Source organism: Lepidochelys kempii, chromosome 27 (genome assembly GCF_965140265.1).
Source record: "Lepidochelys kempii isolate rLepKem1 chromosome 27, rLepKem1.hap2, whole genome shotgun sequence".
Classification (NCBI taxonomy): domain Eukaryota; kingdom Metazoa; phylum Chordata; order Testudines; family Cheloniidae; genus Lepidochelys; species Lepidochelys kempii.
The window spans coordinates 16,900,960-16,917,956 of record NC_133282.1 but is presented as its reverse complement, the minus strand read 5'-3'; the positions used below and the strand labels follow the sequence as shown (position 1 = coordinate 16,917,956).

Below are 16,997 nucleotides of genomic sequence, written 5' to 3'. Positions count from 1 at the left end.
AAATATAATCCCCCGGAATTTCCTTTGGAAAAGTCGTTTTGAAAGTAAAAATCAAAAAGTCGAAGCGGTCGGTTTGGAATCTGTCAAAATGGAACATTTCGACATGATAAGAATGCTTCGGAATGAAATTTAGCTGAAATCCACCCATTTCTGAACCAACGGGGTAGTGATCAATGGCTCCATGTCTAGTTGGCAGCCGGTATCAAGTGGAGTGCCCCAGGGGTCGGTCCTGGGGCCGGTTTTGTTCAATATCTTCATAAATGATCTGGAGGATGGTGTGGATTGCACTCTCAGCAAATTTGCGGATGATACTAAACTGGGAGGAGTGGTAGATACGCTGGAGGGGAGGGATAGGATACAGAAGGACCTAGACAAATTGGAGGATTGGGCCAAAAAAAATCTGATGAGGTTCAGTAAGGATAAGTGCAGGGTCCTGCACTTAGGACGGAAGAATCCAATGCACAGCTACAGACTAGGGACCGAATGGCTAGGCAGCAGTTCTGCGGAAAAGGACCTAGGGGTGACAGTGGACGAGAAGCTGGATATGAGTCAGCAGTGTGCCCTTGTTGCCAAGAAGGCCAATGGCATTTTGGGATGTATAAGTAGGGGCATAGCGAGCAGATCGAGGGACGTGATCGTTCCCCTCTATTCGACATTGGTGCGGCCTCATCTGGAGTACTGTGTCCAGTTTTCGGCCCCACACTACAAGAAGGATGTGGATAAATTGGAGAGAGTCCAGCGAAGGGCAACAAAAATGATTAGGGGTCTGGAACACATGACTTATGAGGAGAGGCTGAGGGAGCTGGGATTGTTTAGCCTGCAGAAGAGAAGAATGGGGGGGGATTTGATAGCTGCTTTCAACTACCTGAAAGGGGGTTCCAAAGAGGATGGCTCTAGACTGTTCTCAATGGTGGCAGATGACAGAACGAGGAGTAATGGTCTCAAGTTGCAGTGGGGGAGGTTTAGGTTGGATATTAGGAAAAACTTTTTCACTAAGAGGGTGGTGAAACACTGGAATGCGTTACCTAGGGAGGTGGTAGAATCTCCTTCCTTAGAGGTTTTTAAGGTCAGGCTTGACAAAGCCCTGGCTGGGATGATTTAACTGGGAATTGGTCCTGCTTCGAGCAGGGGGTTGGACTAGGTGACCTTCTGGGGTCCCTTCCAACCCTGAGATTCTATGATTCTATGATTCTATGATTTACATTTAGCCCAAAAGGACGTTTTTTGTTGGAAACCCACGTCACTGACAAATTTCTGGTACTGTTGGCTTTACTTCTGGTGGGGTGGCCGCTGCAGATACCACAATGTGGGGCACCAACAGAAGAGCCCAGAGAGCTGGACCCAACCAGCCCTTGAGGAAGAGGAGAAGCTGTGAGAGTATCCACAAGGTGCGAATGCAGCTGTACCTCAAGCCACGGAGCTCCACGCAGCCACAGCGAGGCGGGCTTGATGGGAAGGGATCTGCAGGGCAGAATAGGCTGAAAGCCCCTGGCTCTATCCTGTTCCACGAAGCTGGGCTCCCACTAAGAGCTGCCGCCTTCACGTTCCTCCAGCACTCGCTCCAGTAAGCTGCTGTCCCCGGCTGGAGCCCAGGGGGTAAAGGGGGTGAGCAAGCTGTCAGGTTTTGCTTGGATTTGTGCTGTCAGGGGCCTTGTCTGCCTGGGCTTCTGCCTCCTGCAGCCTGTTGTGTTTTCCAGTGGAAAACAAACCAGGCCTGGACCTCACCGGCCGCCCAGAAACAACGAGCTGCTTCCGAATCTATCTGATCCGCCCCTGACTTCCACAGGGACATGCCCTGAAACCCCAGACCTCCAGCAGGGAGTGGGGCCCGCTCACAGGCTCCCCGTGACCGGTCATTGGCAGAGATCGCCACAGGCAGGGAGCCCAGGTCAGACATTTCAGGCCCTGTATACGACTCTCCGGACAGGGAGAGCCTGTCTCCAAATGTACCCTCTGCCTGCCTAGATACACCCTGGAACCCGCACCCCCAGCCGGAGCCCTCACCCCCTCCTCCACCCCAACTCCCTGCCCCAGCCCAGAGCTCCCTCCCGCACTCTCCACCCCCCATTTCTGGCCCCACCCCAGAGCCCGCACCCCCCTCCCGCACCCCAACCTCCTGCCCCAGCCCAATGAAAGTGAGGGAGGGGAGGGGAGGGCGAGCCACCCAGGGAGGGGGAATGGAGTGAGCGGGGCCGGGGCCTCAGGGAAGGGGCGGGGCAGGTGTCCGGTTTTGTGCAACTAGAAAGTTGGCAACCCTCGACACAACACACGTCGCCTGGCCGTTAGAGGGGGCGGGAGAGCTCCAGGGGGGCCAATCCCCACCGCCCGCTGTCCGGCTGCTCCCGCAAACCAGGGCTTTGCAGGGGAAACTTTGCCTTAGCTCTGCAATAAGAAGGAAGGTCCTATTGTTGGGGGGCGACAGCGTTCCTGGGCTGTGCTGAGAAATAACCCTGCGACTCCCCCCGCCCCGTACGTGCTCATGGCTGCCTGTAATGGCACTGCTGTGAGGCTGAGCGCTGGGGCCTCGCTGCATGTGGGGGGGGCCAGCTCCACGCAGCCCAAAACCAGGCGGCCGGCCTCAAAAACGGCGAGGCTGGCTTAAAAAAAGGGAGATCTAAAAGAGATCGATTTGGGTCTCGTTTTATTTGTCTTCTGGGTTTGCAGCCTTTCGGGTGCCCCTGGGTCAGCGTTCAGGCTTTCCCCTGCAGCCAACAGGGCGAGAAATGTCCCGCTTGTTAAGGCCCACCAGAGTTCTCCCCAAATTGCATGACTGCGGGGACTCTGAGAGGCAGATCTCATGGGGCTCACAGTAAGTGCGAGCGACGAGCCAGGAAAAGCTGGAGAGGGATCTTGTGTCCTTTGCTACCTGCCTCCCTGAGACCTTCTCAGACGTCTCCTGTCACCCACCCCACATGCTCCCACCCACATGTATGTCACTGACACAGATACACACTGCCTTGTGTGTCAACAGGCCACATCAACACAATCTAGGAGCTCGGGCACATCACAACAAGGGGGCCTCTCCTGGCTCACCCCCCCCAATCACCCACACATGAACTGCCTGGTGGGCAGCCCATTAGTATTCCTCTTGGGGAGGGCTGGCACTCCCCTCCTCCCTAGACAGGCAGGTGTGGCAGCAAGGTCCCCCCCTCCCCAGTACTTACCTGACCTGCTGGGGTGTATCTGTTTGGGGCGAAGGGGAACAGGCCCACTGCACGCGTCTCTTCCTGCCATACAGAGTCCTCTGCTGGGTGGGGTTGGCAGGGCCCCCAGAGTGGCAGGGCCTGGAGTTAACACCCCATTGAAATGAGCGGAGCAGGCCCCCCTGTCCGAGCTCTTGTTTCAGGCTGTCTGAAGACTCAGGAAGATCTCACTGCATCCGTAAGTAGCACTTGGGTCATATCATTGCGCGTTTCTCTGCCATCATGAGGGTTAGCAACTTACTTCTTCTTCTGCCAAATGAAAGCGGAGATTCGGATGCAATGACATGGCTCCCAGTGCTGGGGCCCTAGATACAAGCCTGTAGTTCCCACGCCTTAATCTGGCAGGCACAGGAGAAGGCATGGGAATGCAGGGAAATCCTAGCACACCATATGGTGAAACCACATTGAAAAAATGGGGGCAGTAGGGGGTAGGGCTGCGAATCCAACAGTCCTGCAGCCACCCTGAGCGGGGCCATGACCCGGCATCTAATATGAGGCAGATACTTCGCGGCAGCACTGAGGCGACCCTGGGAGCCTGTGTCTGTTGCTCTCCATCATCGGACTTTGGCAAAGTGATCGAGAAAGAGCCTCTCCTTCCCTCTGGCTGCTGCAGCACATTCCCGCGCCTGCCCCGGAGACAGCCCCAGGGCCAGCAAAGCCACAAATCCACGAAGCCCCCGCTGGCTGGGGCAAGCGAGAGTAAAGTGGGAAGTTGTGCGGGGTGGGGGGGGTCACACCGGGAGGCTGGCCAGGGGCCGGAGAGGCTGAGGGGTAACATACCCCTGAGTGTGACGTCCCTACAGTTACTCGTTGCTAGTGGTCATGTTGGCCTGGAGGCCTAGCCCCCACCCCTCTTTCAGCCAGGGCGGCCCCTGTCCATGCACAGAGCCCAGGGTAGAATTGCAGTGTCGGAATCAAGGGGCCCGCGGGCAGGGGGTGCAGGGCAGAGCGGCTCTGAGGCGCAGAGGGAGCGAGGGCATTAGCACATCTTGGCATCCCCCGAACCCAGCGAGGTTTGTTTGTGGTCGTGTCCCCTTCCTTTCCACTCAGAAACAGCACCAATGGGTTGGCTCGGCCCCGGCCGGTCGCCAAAGAAATCTCCCTGTCCCCCGTTTACCACCAAGTCACTCTCGCACGCCGTCCACGGACTGGTGGCAATCCAGGTCACCCTTCAGCTCCGGGCTTCCCGACAGCTTGATGCCAGTTTTCCGGTCCACGCACCAACACTTCCCACGCTGCCCGTCCAGGGCTGGGTGGCACTGCGGATGGGAAAGGAGGCTCTGGTTAGTCCGTGCCGCGCTGGCAGAGAGACACGTCCGGCCCTGGGCTGGCAGAGGGGCACGTCCGGCCCTGCCCTGGCAGAGAGGCACGTCCGGCCCTGCCCTGTGAGCATGGGGAGCCGAGTCCAACAATACAGCCAGGGCCGTTCTCTACTTTCTAGACATGATGGGCTCCGTACAGGGTCCATTGACTTCAGCAGGCTCCCGATGAACCCGACAGACTGCACCTTGCTGGCCCAGGCCCCATAGTCCCACTGGTTTCAAGGAGGGACTAGAACCCGCGCCAGGTGACGTGCTGGGCAGAGCCACTGTGGGCCTGAGGCAGAAGTGATGCTGAACGGAGGAGGTGGCTCTCTGCAGCACCGTTCGGGCTAGTGGCGAATGGATGAACTGGCCCAGGCGGGTCAAACGCCTCCCACCATGTGGGTGCTCCCAGTGGTTCTTTGCCCAGCTTTTGCCCCTTCCGGGCGAGGATCCCAAAGCACCCTCTGGCGATGATTAATTCATAGCCTGGCAAACCCTCTGCGAGGCAGGGGTGCGGGCACCGGGGTCCCCTTTGGAGACAGGAAGACCGGGACCCGTGGAGGTGAAGGCTATGTTTTCCGTGGTCATCTCCACTAAGTTTGGGGGCCCGACTTGAGACCTCTGGGGCCTGGCTTTCCAAGGGGCCAAAAACAATGAGCTGCGGATGCTGAACACCCCAAATTAGGGGCTGTAGCTTGGTCCTCGGTCACCCAGTTGGGCTAGAACCCAAGAGTCCAGATTCTCATGCCTGTGGGTCAGCCACAGCCTTAGCTATACAATGGGTGTGTGCCCCTCTCCGGCTGCCCTTGTCCCCGACACCCAGGCTGGGGATGCTGCTGGCAATGGGGGCGCAGGCCGTACCTGTTTGGGGTGGAAGTTCCCATTGCGATCACAGTTCGGGATGGGGATGATGTACAAGTCCTCGTGGGTGCGGGTCTGGGATGCGGCCAGCCTCTCCAGTGCTCGGTGTAGCTCGCTCTGACACGACCCCTGGGCCTGCACAGAAAGCATTGATCGGAGCCCAGCTCAGGGGAGGAAGAAGACCCCCTCCCTCATTCCGCCTATACAGGCTGGAGCCATCCTCTCCCATCAATGGCCAGATACCCACCAAGTGGCAGTGAGCTTCCTCCCTGGAGGAGGGGATGGCTGCAAACACCACCCCCCCTCAGCATGAGAGTAAAATCCCCCTGGGTGTTTGGAGAGCCCCACTCCCTGCTTTAGCCCCTGTAATGCCTGGGGACCAAGGGGACATTGCTCATTTCCCCTTGGTCGGGGTCGGTGTTGGGGGAGCGCGCACAGCCCACCCCAGTAGCGAATTTCCTTTTCTGGGGTGCAGTGAGCAGTGAAAAGCTAGTCCCCGGGTTAACAGGATGGTGCAGCCCTGGCAAACCAAAGCTACCCTATGCTGGCTGCTTGCACGACAGACCTGCCCACTAGTCCCCGCTCTGCAGCCCCAAACCCCAGTCACTTGCTGGGCACTGAGAGGCCCCAGGGGGTGAAGGGAGTGGATCACAGGCCCGCGCAGCAGCTGCCCCCAAGCCAAAGGGAGTGGGCTGCCAGGGGAGAGGAAGGGGCATCTCACTATCTGCCTCGTCTCCTCCCGATGATGCGAGTTCCCGTTGCTCCTCATCTTCACGCCGCTGTTCACCCGGTCGCGGGTTTTTGCCTGCTGCTTCAGGAGACATTTCCTGTCCTGGATGCTACATGGGCTGAAGCTGTTGTTGGGGTGGTCGATCTCCTCCTTATCTGCAAAATCGGAAAGCCAGGGAGAGAGGGGAGCTGTGATTCGGGCTGGCTGGGGCAGGAGCCTCGCGGAGCGATACCCAGGGACTGGGGACAGCTCTGCCCCTGGCCAGCTCCCCCTCCCTGCACATCCCTGCCCCCGCCCTGCCTGGAGGCGTCAGGTAAGTTGGGCGATGGCCCTGGTGCAAAGCTGCAGGGAGTTTGTTACAGGATTGACTCAGCACGTGGCTCCCAAGTGCACTTAATATGCTTTGCACAGGGCCCCCGGGCGCACGGATAGCGAGGACAGGGCGTCTGCTCAGATTTTCCCCGAATGCCCCAGCCGTGCAGCATGAGAGCCCAACGGTGCTGAGCCGCACCCAACGCAGTGCTGCTGGGGCCGCATACCCTGTCAGGGAAGCCTGGGCCAAGCCTGGTTCGGTGGAGCTTGCTCCTGTCTGTGGTTCTGCACCGGCAGCTGGTGGTGACCTCTGTGAAATGAAGCCCCAGGCCAGCTCCAAGCGAAGCCTTTGCTACAGACACCCGCATTCGCGTGTTGGTCCCACTCGACAAACGCCCCCATCGAAAACCTCACCCCCGGGAAGTGCCCCAGCGGGGCCATCCCAGCAGAGCCCCAAGCTGGAGGAGTCCCAGGGATTCAGCAAAGCCCTGACGTACAGGGGTCACGGACGTCAGCGCCTGGCTGGACCAACCTTCCCACCTCCTGTTGGGGGTGAGGCGTGGCCAGACTGGAAGCGTTGCTCCAGCCCCCCGGGCGCGCTGCCTTCCCCGGGGTCACACGCGCAGTGTCAAAGCAGGACAGAATAACACGAGACTTTGACTCAGATCGTTACATGGGGCTGTGGCTGGCGATTCCCTCTTCCCCGCTGGGTGAAGGCCCAGCCCGTTAAACCAAGCCCAAATACCGTGCGTTAACGGGGATAGAGAAGCTGGCAGCGTGAGCTGCTTTCCCAGCCGCCTACAGACACTAGTGCGGAGCTGGGCTGGCTCCTCATTCACCAGCCAAGACGAGGGATTTGTCCAGTTCCACCAAACCAACGTTTCTTGCCTAAATGTCACCCAGCCGCTTCATAAGTTCAGAAACCTTGGTTGCTTTTCATGGCACTTCAGGCATTTCCACCTCACCTTTCTGACTAGTCTCACTGATCTGTATTAAATTCGGGCCAGGTGTGGACAGACTCAGGAAGAAGAGTCTAAACAGACAAAGAGGCCGGAGAAAGCCAGGATCCGTCTCCCCATTTCATAGATGGGGGAACTGAGGCACAATGAGATTACGGACACACCCAAGGCCATACATTGAAACAACAGCACAGATGGGACTAGAACTGAGGTCTCTTGAGTTCCCGAGCAGGGCCACAGCGCTCGATGGCACGTAGCCAGGGCGTGTCGGCCTGTCTAGCTGGGCGTGTCTCTGTCCCCCCATCACTGCAGTAGCCACACAACTCACACACTTTATTTATCCAAGACGGCAGCTCGGTGCCCGTATCCCCATTGGAACTGCAGCAGCCGACGAAGCAGGAGGGAAAAGCTGGGAACTGATGCACCAGTGAGTGCCAGGTTAGTGCCCCGGCACTGGGCCTTTCTTCCTCTCCGTAACTCTGAGGCCATCCTCCTCTTCGTTCTTCCAGCCATTGGCTTGGAGGGAAATTCACCAGGACGGGACGCAGGAAATGTCCTTTTCCCTCCTGCCCAGCTTTTGTTGTGGCCCCTGCGGGGAGCTTGGTGCCAGTGAGTTTGTTTCCATGCAAATCTTCCTAGTGCCGCTTGTCACTGCTGGATTTTCCCAAGCTGCCTGCCACGGTGCCCAGCAGCTGCCCGGCCTGCCTCTCCAGAACGACCACGCCACTCGCTCAGGGGCACCTCCCCAGCAATCCCGACTGCAGCCCAAAGAGACAGTTTCATAAGCAGCAGCCAGCTCTGGCCCCCAGCCCCACTCCGAGCTGGCCCACTGACAGCCCCCTTCTGGGCGAGTTCCCGGCTCCGTTTCTGTGCCCAGTTCGTTCCCTCCCACCGGGACTCCAAAACGCTTTTGCACTCGAGCCCTTTTCCAAAAGGGCTGAATAAAAGTTTCCATCCATTATGTAAAAGTTGGCCTTGCTCCCGGGAATGTACGTAGGATACAAATGGGTTCGCACATCAGCCTCTCTCCGGAGCAGCCTCAGCAGTTCAGCGTAACCTGCCCCTTGTGCAGCCATGGCGGGGCAGGGGGGCATCAATAGTGCCTGGCTTAAAACTGTCTTCTCCCCCAATCAGCATCCCTCCTCCAGCTCCCCATACAGCCGCTGCTACCTCCACCCCCACACCTCTCCCCCAGGCCCCTCTCGCTGCCTGGCCCCAGCCGCTTGTCAGCGTTGACTGTTTTTAAATGACAAGCTATAAAGATACAGTGTTTGCCAGCCTGGTTGGTTACTGTGGGGTGGGGCGTGATGCGTGGTGGGTTTCAGTCATTGGTTTGTTGTTGTAGGGCTGCACACCGGTGCTGTTTTCATGAGAGAGGAGCTGCTCGGGTGTGCTGGGCTGCATACCGGGGTTTGTTACTGCAGGGCTGCATGTAGGTGTTGCGGGTTTTTAGCGGTAGTTGTTCGGGGTGCTGCGCGGCATACCTGGGTTTGTTATTGTAGGGTCCCCTGTGACGTATGCTGGGCTTTATTATTATTGGCTGGCTGATGACAGCTAGCCCCCAAAGAGGGGCTGTCCCAGTGACCCCACCCCCATCCTCCCATGCACCCCACCCTTCCCTCCTGCCCTCTAGGGACGGAGAACGTCCCATCCATGAGGACCCAGAGCTTTCGCTGGGGTCCCCTGTGCGATATCCCGCGTCAGCGCTGACATCCTGCATGTGGCTCCCTCCCCATGCCAGCAACATTCCCCCCCCACCAACAACATCCCCCCACCCCCGGCTCCGGAGGCCCCTCGGGCCAGGCGATGTGTCCGCAGCTACGGCCCAGCAGCTCCCTTTGCTAACGGAAGCTGGGGCCCGTGGCAGGACCCCGTCTGACAGGAAAGGCACGGCAGGCTCTGTGCAGCGCCAGGACCCCCACCCCACAGGCCGGCTGGGACAGTCTCTCCGGCTGGCGTTTCCCCAAGAGATCTGTCACTACCCGGGATGGTAACCACAACAAACTCCCCCTCCCTGGCCCCCCACCTCTATGTCTACCTGCTAGGCCCGAGCGGGCAGCAGGCCAAGGAGACAGCTACATTTTCCTCACTTTGCTCTGGGTGCACCCAGCAAGGTGGCCGGGAGGCCAAAGAGGGATCTGCTCAGGGGCCCCTGGCTCATGGCATACCCCTCGCCCAGGGCATCTCGGTGGCCCAGGCTGATCCCCGCTGGGAAAAGGGTTTAATGCCAGCACATTGCCCGTCCCACGCATCCCTGATCCGAATCTGGATTGGCCAGATCTCGGGGCGCTCTTGGGACGAGCGTTTCCCCCGTGCCTACACAACCCCACGGACTGAAGTGGAGTGACGCCGGCTGCCACCACCGCTGTATTGAAGCCCTGCACTGAATGGGACGCGGCTTCACTTGCGCCCGCTGGCACGGTCGGCGGGTGCCATGCGGGCTGCGCTGGATGAGTTTGGCAGGAAGGAAGCATGGCCTGGTCTGGCCCTAGAATGGCTGGAGTCCTGCCAAGGGGAGAGCAGCAACAGCTGAACACGGCTCCTCCTTCAGCTCACGCGGGAGCTGCTTCCAGACCCAGAGCTCACAGGTTTAAGTCCCAGATAGGGACTGACTCCTCGGAGAAAAGCCGCGCAGGCCAGAGCTCTTCCGCTGGGCTCCCAAATTCTGGAGACCTGGAGGTTTTAGAAACCCCCAAGTTTCTCCAAAAAAGGGAGACGCCCCAAATCAGGGGCCACCTCTGAAAAGTGAGGCCCGAAGGGCCATGAGATCCTCCAGCTGGGCTGCACTAACGAGGCAGGAGGTGGCAAATCATCCACCTTCCCAGCCCCGGCGGCTTGCGGCGGACCCAAGACCGTGCCCATCCATGCCAGGGCGGGTGCCTGGAGTGATGCTTCTGTCCTATTTGCACCTGGGATAAAACAAGGACACCAACCGGAGGCCTAACGGGCATCGTTACACAGTAACGAGCTCCGGCCCCCTGCCTGCCTAGATGGCTCTCTCAGTGACGGGCTGATTCAGACCCCCCCTTCCCCGCTTTCGTTCTAGCACTTTATCCCTGCGGCATGGAAAGCTGGCGCCGGTCTCCGCCAGGCCCTGCACATCAGCTCCTTTCCCTGGCCCAGCCTTTCGCTCTGGAAATGCACCGTGTCCAACGAGCTCAAGTTTCACTGTCTGAGCTGCAGCGACATCGAGAGTCCTGAGAGCCAAGAGGGACGGGCTGGCCGGCTGAGCACGGCCTCGGGCTCAGGGGAGTGCTGCCCGCTGCTGGGGGAGCGCTGTGGGGCTGCCCTTCCCCAGTGATGTCCTGCGGCGGCATGAAGGGCGAAGGGCAGCCCCAGCGCACCCACCAACCAGCCCAATAAGTGGCCCTGAACTTTCATCGACCTTTTGGGCGGGGTTCACAAAAGTTCAGTTAAACTACCCCCCCCACCTCAACCCTCCCCCCGGTTCCTTTCCAGTTTCACTGTGGCCTCTGCACCATTAGTGCCCTGCTCTGGGATGCCAGACACAGTGAGGCCAGATCCACTAATACTTCCCCTTACAAAAATACAGCCTGGCTGGACGGTGTAAGGCCTCTGGGGCTTCCCTCGGGATCCCAGGAGTTTGGAGCCACCACCTGGATCCCGCTGCACCACACTGGCCATCCCTCAGGCAGGACACTGCAGCATTCGAGGAGGTGCGGGGAAGAGGAATGAGAATGATCAGGGCCTGAAAAGACTCTCCCAGAAATGTGATTGAAAATATTGGGATCGTTTGCCTTAGAGAGGACACAAGAGGGGACTGGGAAATAGTGAGTAGTCTAGAGAAGGGAGGTCTGGACTTTCTGCTCTCCCGGTCTCACAACCCAGAAAGAAGGGACCATTCAATGAACCAGAATGGGGGGCCTTTCCAAACCAATGCAAGGAAATACTTCACAGAATGCATAATTAGACGGCAGGACTCATTGCCACAAGATTTTTGAAGCCAAGATCTTAGCAAGATTCGACGAGGGACTAGACCAGTACCTAGCTAAGGAGAGCGATTGTAGTAAATCCTATAACAAGAGCTTTAGAAAGGATATTAAACCTCCTGCTCTGGGGTTTGTGCTGCTCTCTAACTACAGGGGTTAGAAACAGAGGCTGTTGACTGCAGGTCTCTGGCACGTTCCTCTGACGCTCGTGGTACTGGCCAGATGGGATCCTGCCCGGGATGGGCCTCAGGCCTGAGCCAGGGCAGCGAACAGACGGGCCTATCAAATGGGATGGGAAGTTTAGATTCTCTTGTGCCGCTGTGCATGACAGTAGATTGGCCTGGCCTAAGCCCCCCACCCCCGCTGCTCAATTATCTCTGGATATTGCTTTGACGTGTGCTTACAGTGCACGCCCATGGGTACACACGCACGCGCACCCAGGCATGCACAGTCCTGTGGAAACCAAGGACATCAACAGTCACGGAACGTGTGAGCCCCCTTCGCTCGCCCTTGGGGGAAACGCCCCTAAACCCTTTGCCACTCACTCAGCGTCCTCCAGACTCAGCGAACATCGGCTGGGCTGGGATTCTGACCTCAGCGCCGTTCCCATGGGCCCTCTCCACCTTCTCGCCAGACCAGCCAGTTGGCAGCAGGGCAGCCCATCCTCTGGGCTCTGCCTCAGTCAGACGCTCCGACATCCCTCCCCACGGTCGGGGGCGCTGCTGCTCAGCCCAGGTCCAGCTGCTTTGCCAAGGGGGCAGGCGCCGGAGGCCAAAGGTTTCTGCTCCTTTGAGATCGGACAGCATGTCCTTGCTGAGCGGAGCACATTGTGGGAAGCAGGATTTTCCCAGGATGCTCTCTGCTGTTCCCAATGTGGCCCGGCCCCCTTTTTGTTTTGTTTGAGATTCATTTACAAGCTGTCACTTGCCAAAGGATCTTGAGCCTGTCCCTGGGACTCCGGGGAAGGAACTGGGCACAAAAGGCTGCATCCAGGGTGGGAAGAGGCCAGGGCCAATGACATAGCATGCCTTGGAAATGGGACATGGGGTTTGCATCTGCAGACCTTCCCGTGCTCGTGTGGCTGTGCGAAAGTGGGAGAGCCATGCCCTCTGCTCCGGGGAGTCAGAAACCACCAGGCATTAACGTACACCGAAGGGGAGAGTGGGAAACAATTCTAGGAATAAAGAAGTTAACCTCAAGCAGAGTCCAGTTCTGAAATCCAGAGTCTTGGCAGCCCGTCTGGGGGAAGCGCAGCTCCAGGACTGCAATACCGGACGCTGGCGGCTGGGAGATTTGCTGTCATGGGACCAGAGCTGGTTAGCGTAGCATTTTTTAAAAGCTGCAGGTCCCTTTGATTTCAGGATCCTTAAAGCTCTATGGTTGGTTCAAACAACATTTTTCCACTGCATGTTCCGGGCTTTTTCTTTTCTGTCTTTGCCATGCAAACCGTTTCCACAGCCGCAGGGCCGAGCCATCGTGTCACTAGCGAGGTCTCCTGCTTGTGACGGCCGCGTCATGGGCTCAGTCTGTCAGCAAAGGGGGGCAGCACATCTGCAGCCACATACATTTTGAAGATGTGCCGATGAAATAAGAAAGTGCATTCTCTCTCTCTCTCTCTCTCTCTCTCTCTCTCTCTCTCTCACACACACACACACGATTTGCCTGGTTTTGGAACCCAGCTCTGTGGAGGGTTAAAACTATTCAGTGGTGGATTTTATCCTGACTGATTTGGGCTATAACAGAAATGAGACAGGCCCCAAGAAATCTGTTCACTATTGGACTCTGTTAGCCCAGTTTCATAGAGCAGACAGATACAGAAACACACGCTGCTTGTAACAGGGTGTAGCACGGTCCAGTTCCACGTGCAGTTACAGCTTAAGCGAATCAATCGTGCAGAGGAAGAAACAATTTCCCAAAGAAATTTGGTGAAATGCCATCAATGCGCAAAACGATAGAAAGCCCCCTTGATTTTTAAGAAGTGTATCAGAACTGTAGTTTTTCTCTCTCTAGTGCCTGGGACCTGTCCTAGGAGTCAGATTTACACGCCTGACTCCCACAGATCCTTTAGTAAATTCCCAGGCGGAAATGGTCATATGAAATAAGGCAAGATTTGGTTTTAATCATAACACCAAATCTAACCTGCTCAGGGAGATTTTTGTACCAAACAACTCGGTTTCAGCAGAAGCAAAGATGAGCTGTGCTGACTTCACTGAAAGCCCTCTGTACACAGCGACGGTTCCTGGCACCAGGAGGTGAGAAATTCTGCTGATTTGCCAAACGCTAGCAGAGTTTTACAGATAACTTGGCCAAAATCTGAAATCTGCCTAAACCAGCCTGGTAATTTGACCTGCTGGCAATCAATACCTGGAAGGGCCGTGCCAAGGTTATCTCCTCCTGCACTTCACTGGAGTGCGGTGACTCCTTTCCATCACATAATCACACCTCTCCACCGGCCAAGATGCCAAGTACAACAAGGGGACACAAAAAAAAACATTCAAGCCGCAAACTGCAAATGCCCTTCCTGTGCTGTGACGACCTCCCTCTGTAGCCTCCACTGCAGGGCTCCATCCAGCTCTGAACTTCACCCAGCCACACGGGGAGGAGAGTTTTCAAGGCAAGGGCAAGCAATGACCTTGCTCTCCTCTTTGGAGGAGCCAGGCCTGGACGTTGGTGCAGTTCTCTTCACACACAGGGAGGAGAGAGAAGGGGAGCCACTTTTCAGGCTTCGTCTTCGCTGCCACAAGAGGAGGGGTTTTTGGGGGTACACTGAGCTAAGAACACCAGGGCCTCGTCTCCACCGGGGAGAACTGGCTTGATGTAAGAACACACTTTTTTTGCAGTGAAAACAGCCTCGGGAACTCAGCCCTGGATTTGACGCTCCTCTGTGACGACAACACAGGATGTGGGGTGCCCGAGGTGCGCGAGAACCCCACCAGCATTGACGTGGCCTGAGAGCAGCCGGGAGGGGTCACGTTCCACAGCCCGACTTCCTGCTAGCCACGGCCCCAGCAGGCTCTGATCCTGCCTCCACTTTGGAGACTCGAGCCACAGGCGTTGCTCACCCCTGCGTGACTCCCAGCCTGTGCCTCACAAGGCCTGGGGGCCAGGGAACCGCTTTCCCCCATGGAGGATCCTACAGGGAACTCTTTAGACCAAACTGCAGGGATGCCACCAGATGCAGTGAGCACCTGGATATTCCACCTGCTTCAGCAGAGACAGCATGGGGTGGATCAGAGCTCTAAGCCTGCAGACGCTGTGCCCGAGGGAGAAAGCTGCACTGCGAAGATGCAAGAAGACAGTCCCGGCAAACCAGGCTACGCAGCAATGTAGGGAACATTAGCTCCAGGTCTGGAACACCCGGCAGAACCTTTGCTAGCCCAGCCTTGGGAAGCCCACTACAGACACTATTAAGCCACCCAGCTGCCACCCCCGGCTAGAAGTCGGTATCATTAACCCCATTACAGATGGGGAAATTGAGGCACTTAGCGGGGCGGTGGCTCAAGTCACTTGACCCCAAGGTCACAGAGGGTGTCGGGGCAGAGGCAGGTTTTAAACACAAGAACCTGCTGCCCTGAACGTCTAAAAAAGGAACAAGCCAAATCTAAAGGTAACGATAAAGGAACCTTTTCCCAGCAAATGTCAATTGGCAGGAGTAAATCACGTGGATTGGAAGGAAGGTGGCATCAAATAGTGACCAAAGCTCTCAGGAGAGCGAGACACGGGGTTCCCGTCTATCTGTCCCATCTCTGCCAACAGCCGGCTCTCTGACCCAAGGCTGGGCAGGAGCTACTGACTGCTCCTGCTCCCCCAGCAATCAGGGTGAATACCAGCGAAACCCTCTGGGCCAGCTGCAGGGAAGCAGATGTTGCCCGTGGCTCGTATTATGTTTATTACGGTAGCCCTTTCAGGCCCCAGCAAGGATCAGAGGCTCCGCTGTGCAACAAGAACAGCCCGTGCCTACAGAGCGGACAGTCCAACTGGACAAGCCCAAGGGAACACACAAGCCCAGAGAGGGGAAGGGACCAGTGCCCTGCCACAAGGCCAGTCCGTGGGTAGCGCGCCGGGGGCCTGCGTTCACCAACAGAGTCCTGCCGTACTGGCCCAGGGAAGGATTTCTGGAACTGCTGCCAGGCGCCAGGTCAAAGTTTGCAGTGCGGACACTTCTCCGTTTTTATGTTTGTTGTTTGCTTTCCATGTAATCCTTTTCTAGGAAACAGCACGAGTCCTTGAAATGTGAAACCAGAGGTGGCAGCGGCCGGAGACCCCGTACCAGGGTGGCGCCGATGCTGATGGGACGTGGCGAGGTTCGGTTCTGGCTGCCCATTGCCCCACGGTGTGGCCATGCCGCGTGCTGTGAGCTGGTAGCCAGCCTTGCAGTGGTTGTCCCGGCTGGAATCTCAGTATGTGTCTGGGGGGGAAGATCCCCCTCCAAACTGGGGCGGGTTGGTATATGGGTGGCCTGCCATGCCAGATGGACTGTTTGCTCAGCTGGGCACACTCAGTGGTGGCGCGGGCAGATCTGAGGTCGCTGCACCTGGCACCTGCCATTCCCAGGGGAGAGGCATTTGGGGAGAAGCAGAGCGAAATGTTTTACCAAGGGACTTCAAGCCCCCTCCATGCCCCGACTGTGTAGAGGTGTTGAATCTAAATGGGCCCAGTTAAAATGACCTAAATAAAGCAAAGACCCTTTTGGTAAGGTCAGATGACACAGGAAGTGCCTTGAAGAGGCAAAGGATTCACTGCAGGCAACACACTTTGGAGGAGCAAGTTCCATAATCCGGCCTGAGGCTGCGACATACACGATTGCTGGGAAACGCCTGGTCTGGTTTACCTGGCTACAGCTCAGGGTCTCCGGGCTGAGCCATCTGCTCCTGGGGTGACTTTTACAGGTTCCCGAGCAGGTCCACGTACAATGGCCCCAAGCCTGTTGCTCTCACGCTGATCTCGGCATTTTTGCATATGCTGGGGCGGGGCCAAGGAAGCTCTTCCCCTCTCGTCCAAGCATATGGGGAAAATAAAGTGTCTTCCAAGAGTCTGGAGCCCCCTCATTGACCAGTCCCATCCAGTCACCACCTGGGTGGCCCACCAGCACCCTACGCATGGGGAGGTTTAAGGTCCCCGCTATTAAGTTTCTGTGTCTCCAAGTATGAGAGCTTGCACGTGGCCTGGGGAGTTTTCATTGCCTGACTCAAATCAGCCGACACCAGGTCTGAGCCCAGAGCTGGTCAAACTCTGTCCTAAAGGGCTGCAGGTCCCAGTCTAGTTCCCGGCATGCAATGTTCCGTTTCTGCTGGGACAGGGCTCCTCCCCAGCCACAGCTGAAGGAGAGTGCAGGCCACCTTTCAGGAGGCTCTGGGCTGCCTTCGTCTCCAAAGGGTGCACTTTGATCTCTCCTTAGCTACCTGGGCCCTGCTCTCTTCCCAGCGGGGATCACGCGTGAAGAGCACCAGCCTGATCGCTGTGTCATGTTCTCAGCCCTGCGTAGAAACAACCTTCCCCCATTTCCTTCTCAGGCCAGCTAATAATGTTGCCTAATGCACAAATCTCATGTCACTCCCCAGCATGGCTGCACTTGGCTGGCGGCCACTGGGAAATGGGATAAAGGCCTTGACCTCTGACTCCTTAGGGGGGGTCGGGCCAGGAAGGGGGCGGCAGAAGAATGAGGCTGGTGCCAGTTT

General features: G+C 57.4%; 1 protein-coding gene across 1 annotated transcript in view; it reads right to left on the bottom strand.

The window, feature by feature from the left end:
- Positions 1–2,100: 2,100 nt before the first annotated feature.
- Positions 2,101–16,997, bottom strand: part of IGFBP4 (insulin like growth factor binding protein 4) — a 30,342-nt gene continuing 15,445 nt past the window's right edge. Inside the window, exons 2-4 of the mRNA XM_073326022.1 lie at positions 6,090–6,253; positions 5,369–5,503; positions 2,101–4,462 (exon numbers count right to left, since the gene is read on the bottom strand). Coding sequence (XP_073182123.1) covers positions 4,328–4,462; positions 5,369–5,503; positions 6,090–6,253 — 434 coding nt within the window. The 3' untranslated portion in view covers positions 2,101–4,327. The remainder of the gene's footprint in view (positions 4,463–5,368; positions 5,504–6,089; positions 6,254–16,997) is intronic.